The sequence below is a fragment of the Corvus moneduloides genome, chromosome 8 (genome assembly GCF_009650955.1).
Source record: "Corvus moneduloides isolate bCorMon1 chromosome 8, bCorMon1.pri, whole genome shotgun sequence".
Classification (NCBI taxonomy): Eukaryota; Metazoa; Chordata; class Aves; order Passeriformes; family Corvidae; genus Corvus; species Corvus moneduloides.
In genome coordinates, this window is record NC_045483.1 from 16,307,742 (window position 1) to 16,320,972 (window position 13,231).

Genomic DNA, 13,231 nt, shown 5'->3' on the forward strand with positions numbered 1-13,231 from the left:
AAGTAATAGTGGTATGGTTAACAATCTTCCATTCTCAATGAAACATTTACATATTTGTCACAAAAACATAAAGCTAATCCTGAATTGTGTGAGCTAGGCAAGGAATTAAATCCACATGCATTTATGTAAGAAAAATTTGCTGTTGCCATGTTTAATTCAATGAAAAACATTTGTTTTCAAAGAACTTGCAAAATTAAATATTTTCATAGTATACTCTAGTGATATAATGGAAATTCTTTTGTTTTGTTTCAATTAAGAGCTGTTTTACTTTTGTTCCCAATAGGTCCTTACAAGATGGATGTACACAGTCAGGAAGGGTTATCGGGATATCACTTACCATAACTGGAGACATGGATTCAATGTGGGACAAACAATGTTTACTCTGCTGATGGTAATGTTGCTAATATTAACTTCACATTCATTATTTAGTTTTCTTTCAGCTCCAGATGGAAAATTCAGGAAGACACACACTCAGAGTTACTTGTTTCTTTTACAGACAGGCAAAATAAAGAAATACTATACTGATCTAGAAGCCTTTGCCATGGTTGCTGCTGCTTTCTGCCATGACATTGATCACAGAGGGACCAATAACTTATACCAAATGAAGTAAGTATAAGTGATCAAATACATGGAAATGTACTATTTTTAGTGGAAAACAAACAAAAAAAATTTAAAACTTGCAAAAATATAAGGTATACATTCCACACTCATCTGGCATGAATAAGTAATTATGCTACAGATTTCTGCCCCAGAGCACTTGAGGCAGCTGAAACACAAAGACAAGATGAAAAGGCAGAATCTTAGAAGGATTCCCTGAAGCTGCTTTAAGACTCTAGCTTTTTAAAATTCTAGCAATGCTTTGATTGTAGCAGACAGAGCCTCATGAACATGAGGACACAAAGAAATTAGTAAAGTAAATTAAAATCCCTAACTGGATTACTTTTTCAAGACAGGGCATAAGCACTTTTCTGGAGAGGGATTCAAGATGTAACATAGACAAGTCTCTGTTTAGAGGGAGACAGATTTTTTTCCTCTATTTTCCACTGTATAATTTGACTAGTTCAGTTGTTCCCCCCCCACTCAGTTTCCTGATATAAATCCTTTCCTGAGGTGTAATCTCCTCATGTTGTACAAAAGTCTGAGTTAACATGCTTGAGTTCTACCACTGGGTCCACATGCCCAGAAGTTACACATCATGAGGTTCAAGCTTTGCAATTCATGCTCTAATATGTTCTGAGAAAATATTCTCAAATATTTCTTTGTGATTTTTACCTTGTTTGTTATGAAACAATATTAATTCACTCAAATTTTACTTTGTATTACAACATAACCTACCATGGTGAGACCCACTCTTCCCCTGAAGAGTGAACAACCTACCATTTGGTCTTCAATGTGATCTGTGAGGGCTTGTTTCCATGTGCTAGCCAGAGAATACATGTTTCTCAGAATGTCATGTGTACCAGAAGATTATAATTTTCTGACTAGTTTCCACCAGCTGTATCTCCAGAGTGATTGATCCTACCCCTCTGACCCTGAATACACTCCTCACATTTCAGCCTTTTCAGCCTGCGTGCTAGAGCAGTGACGCAAAGGGATTTTCTGATTATTCCCAGGGATTCTCCAGGTGACGTAGGAAAGAGAATGACAGATGCTGATTCTTATTCAATGGACTGTCTCTCATCCAAACAAGTTTAAGGGAGGTTTAAATCTTCCCACTGTGGTCTTCCCTAGCTGAAAGCCCTCTACATGAGGTCATACGCAGTAAAGCGATTTATAAAACTTATCAGGCTTTACCATGACAGTCCTAATCACATCAGAAAATACAGGTACCATGTAGCAATCCAGCTTGGGTTATCTGGGAAACAGAGCGATAAGCCAAGGGAAAGAAGAGGGAAATTCTCTTCCAAACATGCAGAACTACCTGGAGCCCATGTAGGTGGGACACTTCTCCCTTCATCCCACAACCATAATCCAACGCAGAATTTCCTCTGCTTGAAGCTTAGTCCAGTGTCAGGGTAATGCTTTAAGAGCAGGTAAAACTGAGCAAACTTGAGCTATCAGGACTTGTCCTGTCCATAAAATGGCAGCTTTGGGGGAGTGAAGTAGCACAAGGGCGTTAGAGGAATTAAACTCTACAATAGTTACTTTAGATTTAACTTACAGTTAACTAGAATCCCAGGGCACATGGCCCAGTCATTACAGACATACAAGAGTTCAAAAGCCATGCCACAGAATAAAAACAAAAAGATGGATAAAGGCTACTTTTAAGGTACACAGAAGGGTTATAGATTAAAAAACCAGCAAAACTGAACACTCAAGACAAAATGAAGGCATATTTTAAATACCACAGTTTTTGAGTCTTAAGGCATCTAGCAATGACTTCGACTTTAGTGGGCACTGAACACCCAATGCTCTCCAAGTTCCATCATTCTTCAGTCACAAAAATGAAGGGAAGTAAGTCGTGTTTTTTTCTCTGCATCATACTAATAGCTAATGCATACAGATTACACTATCATATCAATGGTTAATGTATATTAATTTTGAATTATCTACACGTTATCTATCATCTATCTACATGTAATTATCATCAAATTATTGAACATGTAGATCAGAAGCATTTTAATCCTAAAAATATGAAACCTGAATAAAATCTATTGCCTTCAAAATTATATATACATATTATATTGTAAAGAATTGCTTATTTTTCAACAGGTCAGCAGCTCCCCTGGCAAAACTTCATGGCTCTTCCATTTTAGAAAGGCATCACCTAGAGTACAGTAAAACCCTGCTGCAAGATGAGGTATGTCACGGACCTTCTGCTCACACCAATCAACACTAAAGATCCAATTAAGTTACAATGTTCCAAATTTCGCTGGGTCTCATGCGCTCCTCTAGGTTCACATTAAGAAATGCTAAAATTCAGAAGTTTAAGACAAATTCTCATGCACTTTCCACTTTTAGAGAAACATCAGTGATTCTGCCTGGAACAGATTCACCTCAGATAGGAAAGCTTCTCCTCTGAGCCTTGCTCACATTCCTCAGGTTTTTTCTGTTTGCACAAAACAGCTGATGCTGAAACCAAAGAAGAAAATACAATATATACATACAAAATCTTGTCATTAAACCACTGTGCCTGGCTTATGAGGTCTGAATTCAGCTGCAGGCTCTGGCAGCTGAGGAACGAAGGGATGCGGCCGTTCATGGAGGGCCCCTTGCCCTCAGGCCAGACCCACCCTACACCATACCTTGCTAAAGAGGGCCGGGGTCTGGCAGGCTCTGCTGCAGCTCCATTACCAATGTTCCTGCATTAGGCAGCCGCCCCCAGCTGCCCTTCCCAGCAGCCGGGGGTGATGCTCCCGCCGCATCCCCAGGCTCAGCTGCCCCTCAGGGCCCTGCTCCTCTGCTGGGCACTGGCCACCCTGCCCTCAGCAGCGCCAGGCCTGGCTACAGCAAAGGACACTATTTACACTCTTTACTACGTATTTTGCAGGGTGATTGAACAGCAAGACATGCACATATGTACCCCTTCCATCCCTTGTTTGCAGCAGCAGGGCAGGCACCCACATCACCCTCATTTTCCACTCCTAATCCCTGTGGTGATGCTATTGCCTGACCTCATGAGGCCAAGGAATAAATCCTTACACTAAGCAGTAGCACTATGTTAATAAAAACCCCAGAATGTTTATGATATGAAAATAAACAAACACCTTTCCCTTTATTGGTGGCAATGCACTTTTTCAAATGTGAGATGCCAGGGACTGACTCCTGCTCTTGGGCAGAGCAGTTGGCAGGACCTCTGGAGGCTCTCACCAGCGGCAAAGCTGTGCCCTGGTTCATGCAGGCCTTGTATCTCTGTTAAAGAAATAAAACCAAGACACTTAGAAAAATGCTGTGTGATGGTCTCATTCTCTTTGCTTGAGGAAAAGGACATTGCACTTACCATGGTAGGTCCCATACATTGCTGCAGGCAATTGTGCCAATCCAGTGTCACATGAAAAAAAGGGGAACTGGGATGCTTTAAAAATTCAGGAAAGTTAGGTTTATGGAATATGAATTTTTAATTTTTATCATTATTTTAATTTAAGGACTGTAGTTGGACAATTTTGTTACCCTGTTCTGTATAGTACAAACCAAAAACAGTGTTATGAAAGGAATTGAAATCATAAACTTTCCACCTTGCAGAGTTTAAACATCTTCCAGAACCTAAATAAGCGCCAGTATGAAACTGTTCTACACTTATTTGAAGTTGCAATAATAGCAACTGACTTGGCTTTGTATTTCAAGTAAGTATTAAATTCTGTATAACTTCCTACTGAAAAAAATCGATGCTATAGATTGTATAACTGTAGTTTTTAGTCGTTTATATGCAGCATACAAAGATGTTTATATGCAGAGAACAGAGCTCTATTTAACATGTTGAGTCTAATTCTTAAAAAAACCAAGACATTATTTATTTGATTATAAGCTTTCAAATTAGAGAATGCATGAATGTATATAATACTTAGTATACATTTAGTAGGTCATTTCAATATACTTTTAGTTACAGCAAGTACTATATTCCAGAAGTGTGCATTCAGTAGCCTAATCATGACGTTGTGTGCCATGCTGAAAACTAAAAAAACCCGGCAGACATCCACTGATCCCAGTGCTAAATACACCAAAGACTCCAAATATCAATTCTGTTCCTAAGTTAGTGAATTAATGTGCTTTAATAATGGGTATCTTCCTTAAAGATACGTGGAGACTTTTGTTTTATGACTGGGACAACTTAAAGTCAGAAGACACGTAAAAATTCAGGAAGTTGTTCAACAGCAGTTATTAAGATTTAGAGAACAGTAATCCCATTATTTCATTAATTCTGAGCACAAACCAGAAGATTTATGAAACAACAGTAAGACATGCTTATATTTCTGAAATTTCTTTTCAGTCAGGTCTTAGTAATTCTTAGGATTTCTGATGGGAGGGAGTAGCAGAGCATTTATTAGTATTTGCTTCACTTTTCCCAATTCAGTATGTTACAGGAAGTAACAAACACGTAATGCTAAAAAATAAGAATGCCACCCCAAAGAGTTTAATCTGAAGATGTAGGAAATAGGTTATTTCTTTGTCAGGAACTCTGACATATTACTTCACATGTCAATGGTATAGAGCAAAAGCTAAATGTCTAGATTACCTGAAAAGTTTGCATTCAACTGCAGGTAAGTGTTACTTTGATACCACTGTGACTAGGATGGCTCTTGGGAAAAGCACAAATATCATAAACATGGTTTTTGGAAATCACATTCAGTAATATATGCTTTATTGGCTTGTTTTAACAGGAAAAGAACTATGTTTCAAAAGATTGTGGATGCAATTGAAAAAATGGAAACAGAAGAGCAGGCAATTAAGTATATATCTATTGACCCAACGAAAAAAGAAGTCATCATGTAAGTGGCTAATATTTTACTCCCTATTCAATCAATTATCAAGGACTAGATTTTAAATTAATTTGGGCATCCAAACATGCAAATTTGGACAAAGTGTTACTGTCCAATGACGAGCATAACGATAATTTTAATTTAGAAATGGATGCCTACAATCTTCTTAACGTGCAAAATGTTAATCCGTTTGGCATGCAAATTTGGACATGCAAATTTGGACAAAGTGTTACTGTCCAATGACGAGCATAACGATAATTTTAATTTAGAAATGGATGCCTACAATCTTCTTAACGTGCAAGATGTTAATCCGTTTGGCATCATAGGTATTTAAATTCCTTAAAATCTAGACCTTTTATTTTTTTATAATCATCCTAGCACAGGATAGTTAGGGTTGGAAGATCCTCTGGAGATCATCCTGTCCAACCCCTCTCCCAAGGCAGGGTGACCTAGAGCAAGTTACACAGGAACTGGTCCAGGTGGTATTTAAATGTCTCCAGAGACCTCACAACATCCCTGGGTAGCCTATTCCAGCGCTCTGCTACCCTCAATGGATGTTTGTTCTTCGTCATGTTGAGGTCGAACTTCTTGTGGTTTAGTTTATTGTCATTGCTCCTCACCCTGTTGTTGGGCACCACTGAAAAGAGTCTGGTACCATCCTCTTGACCCCCGAAACTATACTCCTGTTTTGGTTTTTGTTTTCAAAGGGCTATGATGATGACTGGATGTGACCTGTCTGCAATAACCAAGCCCTGGGAAGTGCAGAGTAAGGTAGGTACTTTTGATACAGACAATACTGCATTTACTCTCTGTTTTACTGTCCATTTGGTGCATGACCAATTAAAAAAAAAATTAACTTATTAACACTTGATACATGTTTAAGTACCTGTTACTTCCAAAAAAAACCCTCTACCTTTCTGTCACTGTGAGTGTAGGTGGTCCATGATGTCTCGACCACTCTACAGTTGTCAACCCTTCTCTACTTGTCCTTCCACTAAGGAAGGTAATTCTAATGCTAATTCTGGCAGCTGTTCTAGCTACCCTTAAATATCACTCAGTTCTTTGCTAGACAACTCTTGCTACTATTTTTAAGGCACAGATTTAACAACAGTATGGTTTGAATTGTGTCTGTTCTGTAGATCTTGGTGCCACTGCAAAGTAGCTTAAACACATTCTGTAATACAGTGTGGTACATAAGTACTTCAAGTACTCCAGAATGTATTGACCATCCTGCTGAAACTCATCACTTAGCCTTACAGGAATATGTTTTAACACAGCATAATCAAAATACAACTGCGAATACTTGTTTTTCCAAGTTATACACATTACAGGTATTACAAGACTGTTACGTTGCTAATATTGCCTTGTTCCTGTTGGCAATAATCTGTTATTTACTGCATCAAAATATTGTTAGTGATAATTTACTAGGAAAAGCCTTAAGTACAGCAGACAGTGTCTGTAGGTTTTTTCATGTTTTTTGGAAAGCCTTGTTTAATTTATTTAAATTTACTACTTTCTGCTGACAATTCCACTGAATTATGCCTATTCAGGTTGCCCTCATGGTTGCAAATGAATTCTGGGAGCAAGGTGACCTAGAACGAACTGTGCTACAGCAACAACCTATTGTAAGTACCAAATAATGTAACAGTGTTAAGCAATATTAACTGTTATTAAAACATTGAATAAATAATGAACCATGACGCTTATGAGATCACTATACCAAAAAGCATGATATCTACATGTTCTAAATCACTGCTCTTCTGTTCTAGCCTATGATGGACAGAAACAAAGGAGATGAACTACCTAAGCTCCAAGTTGGTTTCATAGATTTTGTGTGCACATTCGTGTACAAGGTAAGATTAACTGGTTTTGTTTTCCTGCTCCGGCAGTTCTGATGGCACAATTAATGATAAGATATTGCAGTAAAAAATTCTAGACAGCTGCAGTACTCATGGTCTTGGGATGAACAACTATCACAACCACCATAATTTTTCAGTATTTTGTTACATCAAAGAATTGTTCCCATAGAGCAAGTTCAAGAGATGTGAAGCAGATTCATAAAAGAGGAAGATCCCAGCTAAACTTCAGGTTGCTGAGGTTTTGTTATTGCCTTGAAAGACTGAGTTACAGAGTCCAGTTTGATTGTTCCCAGTCCCACTTAATATAAGCAAGCAACATGGATGGTTAGAGAAAGCAATTAATAGCACAGCAAAGGGAATAGGAAATATGTAGTATTTGGGGCATGTAGATATGCTGCTTCTTCTGTAAGGCACTGACATGTCAACATTCTTAATCCCTGTCTAGTTTTATATTATCCAAAAATGTCAGGCAAAAATGTGACACGATTCTTTAACATCTTCAGAAATATCCTCATCTGCTTGGAATATATTACAGGATAACTGACTTTTTAATTGTATCCTGATACTGATAATCATATGATAAAATATCATGTATTATAGTTGTATTATATGAGTCAGGCTATCATATGTAGGATTAGGGAAGATATTAAAATGTGCAGCATATAATTCCAATATTTTCCTAACAGACTATGTGCACAATAGGGCATTATTATCCCAACATGGTATTTCCAACAATATGCCTTGGAATTAGATGCAATAGAAAAATAAAATGTTTTCCCAGCAGTATTTCCACAATTTCAGACTTAACAATTCATCAGTGCTTACAAATTTCTAATTTACTAATTTCAATTGCTTGTACAGGAATTCTCGAGGTTTCACAAGGAAATTACACCAATGTTTGATGGTCTTCAAAACAACAGGGTTGAATGGAAAACACGAGCTGATGAATACGAAGAGAAGATGAAAGCTATTGAGGAACAAAAGAAAAAGGAAGAAGAAGCAGCTGCCCAAAAAGGTTAAGTAACTTCTTAAGTTTTCATTTACATATATGTTTAAAGCAGTCAACATATTCTCTCTCTCTCTCAAATTCACACATGCAGCGCACTTGTGCAATATTAAGCTTTATAAGAATGGTATGCAAGTTCTGAACTAGCCAAATAAGCTTTATCTTTACTTGGAAAAGGAGTAAACTTTAAAGATGACACAAATCCAGTACACTAACCTCATTTTCTGAACTGCAGAATTATATAAAATATGACCACCACAAAAGTGAAGGGAATGTAACATTTCTTCTCTGTAAAGAATAAAAATTGAATGTAATTAAACACTTGCTTATCTGAAATACAAGAGATGTATCAAAATTCTGTGTGGCATCAGTCCCAAATGTATTCAGGTGCTTTGTTTTCAGCTGAAAATGAAAAGCATAAGAGAACAGAGAGTATGCATTCAGAATATAAAAAACCAGTGCCGGTCCCCACTTCTCTTCCAAGTTTAAGATAAAGCTTTTGGCTCTAGTTCCCTACCACCAGTTTTTTGGCTGAAATACACTGTCTCATATAACAAATTCAACACTAATCTTCCAAAGACAGACCAAGCCCTAAAATTGAAAGCATGGTTCTGCATAGCATGACCCAGAAGAGAATCTGATTTTATATAAACTGGAAACCTATCACTCAAGTGTAAGAGTGAAATGAGTCAGTTACTTTTATTCTTTGTATTTCATGTGGAGCAGCAGGTCTACGGCTCTGCCAATGAATTGAGATGACTGAAAAGGTTCACAGATTAAAAAAACACGTGTGATTAAAGCAGTGATATATGGTCAGCTAGTTTGAAGAAGAAAAGTTAGTTTACTCTGTTTCATACATCTTTAAAACAGAAAACAGTACCAAATAATTTATTTGTTAATCAGTACCTCTGAGAAATACGTGAGTATTCTTCACATTTCACACAAAAGACGCTACTAAAGGCCATCCATCAAGTTATTCTCAGTGTGTGAAGTGGAACTAGTTATTGGCTCCTACAAAATTGATACTAGGTTAAAATAAAAATAAATGTTTAAAAAAAATAAAAAAAGTTGTTGCAAAGCGGTTTAAAAAGTACTGTAACAACATGATTTAATCAAAGCAGGTTTTTGAAAGAGTTTAATAAAATGAGTCAAATATTTTGGCCTGCTCACACTGTGATATTACTTACACGCATTTTCACAGGAATTCCACCCTCCTAGTTGCTCCCAAATTTACTTTCAATGGCACTTTATTTTTCTGAAATAATGTAATTTTATTTAAGATTCATTTATTGCTGAGAACTAGCTGGTTGCCAGTATGAAAAAAGTACTTTTTCCTTACACTGGAACATGACCATCTGAACTTTACAGAAATACCAGCCAAACAAACTAAACCAAAACCTGGGACCTCCTCATTCAAGTTCAAACCTCCTTATACATTTGCCTTCTCAGCCAAGAATGTTACCAAAAAAAGTTACCAAAGTCAGATCCAATGCTCCTAAGCACAGGCTTCTTAAATAGAAATTAAATCATCAATTTAGGAAGAGTCAGGTATTTCTACTCTCACTTGGAAGTTAGGACCATCTTACATCATTGGTATTTTGGAATCACTTAAGTCATTGACTTAAGATACATTTTCCTTATAGGAAAATAGGAAACCTTACACAGGCAAGCATGGACAGACTGATTTGCAGGAGCTAAGGATATGGCCTTTGTGTATCATAACTGGCAACACAAAACAAAAGGGAATTATTCTGCATCTTTTTAAACACACACTGGAATGAGGCCATGGACATTTGTGAAGAACAGATCTGACACTGTCAAATCAAGGCCATGTAAATACATAGGTTTGTTAAGCCAGTTCATACAAACAAAGATTTGATACCTGCTGAACCATGGTGGTTTCTCTAGAATAGCCACTGACCTGGCTATTTGTCGGGGTCCTTCCCCCTGCCATGTAGCCCTGGGAGAGGGGCCCTGAGGGGACAGTCACGGGGTTTCCCTGGCCCTGGTCAGCCTCGTTCCCCACTGGTTCGTTTGTGTTCCCCTGTGTGGGCAAGGACCCTCGGTCCGGGGATTGTGAGAGCTCCTCAGCAGAGCTCCGGCCGTGCGCCGGGAGAAATAAACATCTCTCTGAAACACCTACCAAGAATCTGTCCATATATATTTTTTTTCCACGGCCTCCTGGTATGATACATTGTGTTACAGAATCCCCGCTGTAACAGCTATTCTTAGCCATTCAGTAGACACAAAAGAAACATGTTTGCTGAACCACTACAGTGGAAAGTTCAGAACTGAAGTAAAGCAAAGTACAGTATTAAACTGAGAAAATCAAATACATAGTTAGTAACATAGTGTTGATTATATCCACAAATTACAGAGGGTAGGACACTGATTATGTGACATGTTTCAATGCAGGTGGAAAGGGTCGAAAATGACCTATAACATGGTGATCCACAGCTTTCAAATGTAAGTTTTAATTCTAATATTGGTATCTTACCTTAAGTGAATCTGGAAACGCAATTTATTACATTGAAAGAACTTAACCATGACCAATGAACATCTGTGGAATCATTTGAGAGAGAGTAACAGAATCAGTAGTTATAAATAAAAACATGAAAAGTGTCTCTCTCTCTTAATTGGTAATTACAAAGGGATTCATGCAGGGCTGGAAAAAGGTTTATGCAATTAGGTCAGATTAGTTTTTGTATCATCTGCTTCAAAAATAGATTCACAGATTATATTGCTTCAGGAATTTCTTTCTTTTGCATGGCTTGCATACCTCTGTTTTGTATGTGCGGGACAGAGTCATATATTTAAATACTGAAACTTTCCAGTAAGAGTGGTTCAGTGTGTGTTTGGTCCCTTGAGAAATGCTGGTATCAACTCCTACACTATGTACACATAGGTATATATAACATGTCATTGTTTCTTATTCCAATATCCCAGACAAGCAGTGAAATTTCAGAAGACCAAACACACACAATATGCATAAAATAAAAGCAGCACATCTATAGCAAGGAATTAGAGCAGCTAAAATTAACAGAAAATACTCATTTTACTTTCCTTCCTTTTTTTTTTAACAGAAGGTGCTGCTGGAGGTGGTGGAGAGGAAGGAAAATCCAAAACATGTGTAGTTTTGTAATTCTTTGTCTCAGACACTGTTCCTGCTACAAGAAAAGACATCTAGAAAGAACTTCAATGAGCCCCAGTGGATTTCTGCTTTGCATAGAATAGTATAGATCAATCTCTTAATCCTCTTAAACACTTGCCATTTGTTGGAAATAATTTTTAATGGATTAAAAAAATGGTTACAATTAAAAACTGGAAAAAACAATGGTGCAAAATGAGTTGTGTGCTCTAGGTATTTTTTCATGTCACTCAATTTATATACAGTATTTTTATTAAAATATGTAACTTCTACACACTGTCCAGAAAAAAATAAATAATTTTGACAGATCTTATATGAAATTACTGAATGAAATCTAGTATGTACAACTCAAACTAAAAATTGCGATATTCGTAACTTGGATATTTAGATTTATATATTATGTGTATTTCCTTAATCTGTAATTCTGTCATTTTCCTTCATCCTCAATATTATATAAAGTTCTGGAGTAAAACATCTCTTTCACTTTAGGAATGCACAACACAATTCCCTCACTCTTGTCTATAAAAAGCAGGCCCATGGTACACTGTATTTTTTCCAAAATTACCAATGATAAATCTGTACATTGTAGCCATCGCAGCCTTTTGATCATATGCAAATGGCTCTCCCACAGTTCCTAAACTGACCAGCTTTTATTGTAAAAATCTAAAATAGCAGATCACAAGCATCATACTTTACACACGAGTAAGAGTTTACTCAGATACCCACACCAGTGTATCTACAGCAGGATCTGCATTCGAGGGCATTTTAAAAGGCTCATGTACTCCCAACGCATCTCTTGCAAAATGCAATAAATTAAAGTATTTGAAAACCAATTAACTGACACCAACTTAATCTTCTGAGGGAGAGGAAAGCAGAAGTAAAGCCCATCAATAGTCCCATTATCTGTCTTTCTACAACCAAGAAGACAGACTGCACACAAATTAGCTCTTCATGAACATTGATCTCCCTCCCTAAACCTTTGGCATGAGTCCACTCCATACCTTCCACTCGGGCAGCCACCTCCTCCCGCGGATGGAGGAAGGCAAATGGCCAGTATGTTAGGCACAGATCTGAGTATTCACTGGAACCAGTTTCAAGTCTAATGAGATGGATGTCAAATGCAACTCCCGCAATAGAGAAATTCAACATGCAAATTCAATCCTGCCACTTTCCCTCCCCCTTAAACAAAGCAGACTCACACTTTTTTCCTCTGGAGGACCTTCCGCATCCACACGGAAGGGAGAATGAGAAATTTGCTCTACATAAACCTTTCTAAGAATGGTCTTAGCATGAATGAACAGATATTGTGTACACTTATCACTCAAAACTAGAGGAATCCACAAAAAAACTCCAAACACAACATTCTGACTTAAAAATGTGTCAAATATTTTATGCAAAGTTATGACATAAAACTGGTTATCATGTTACTGTCTGTATTAAAAGCCGCTACTAAAGAAAACTATTTCAAGGTTGTTTTACAATGTAATTTTATTCAAACTGTATTAAATTATGTATTTAATATGTATAGTCTAACTTTTTATAACTGTATTTTAAAGACCCGAAGAGAAGCTAGTTACTCAGAACACATACTTAATATACGATACTTGAAGCAACAAATATAGCAACGCAGTCAACAAAAGCCCCTTTGGGCAAGTTGCACACGTTTAAGCAGATTGCTGCAGATTGGATTTGACTCTCAGCCAAGCTTGCAAGATGACAGAGAATTAACTTTTAAATCCACCTTCTTACCTAAAGAAGCCTTCATGCAAGGATACGTTTATTTCTTACTCAAGGACGCCCT

The 13,231-nt window shown here is 37.3% G+C and overlaps 1 protein-coding gene across 2 annotated transcripts in view; it reads left to right on the top strand.

Moving 5' to 3' along the window:
• Positions 1–12,955, top strand: part of PDE6C (phosphodiesterase 6C) — a 28,361-nt gene extending 15,406 nt beyond the window's left edge. The window contains exons 13-23 of one of the 2 annotated variants that reach the window (XM_032115467.1): positions 284–391; positions 497–606; positions 2,713–2,800; positions 4,183–4,283; positions 5,319–5,426; positions 6,125–6,188; positions 6,968–7,042; positions 7,187–7,270; positions 8,138–8,291; positions 10,698–10,748; positions 11,366–12,955. In XM_032115467.1, coding sequence (XP_031971358.1) covers positions 284–391; positions 497–606; positions 2,713–2,800; positions 4,183–4,283; positions 5,319–5,426; positions 6,125–6,188; positions 6,968–7,042; positions 7,187–7,270; positions 8,138–8,291; positions 10,698–10,717 — 912 coding nt within the window. In that variant the 3' untranslated portion in view covers positions 10,718–10,748; positions 11,366–12,955. The remainder of the gene's footprint in view (positions 1–283; positions 392–496; positions 607–2,712; positions 2,801–4,182; positions 4,284–5,318; positions 5,427–6,124; positions 6,189–6,967; positions 7,043–7,186; positions 7,271–8,137; positions 8,292–10,697; positions 10,749–11,365) is intronic. The other variant, XM_032115466.1, reaches the window with a different exon arrangement.
• The last annotated feature ends 276 nt before the right edge of the window (positions 12,956–13,231 follow it).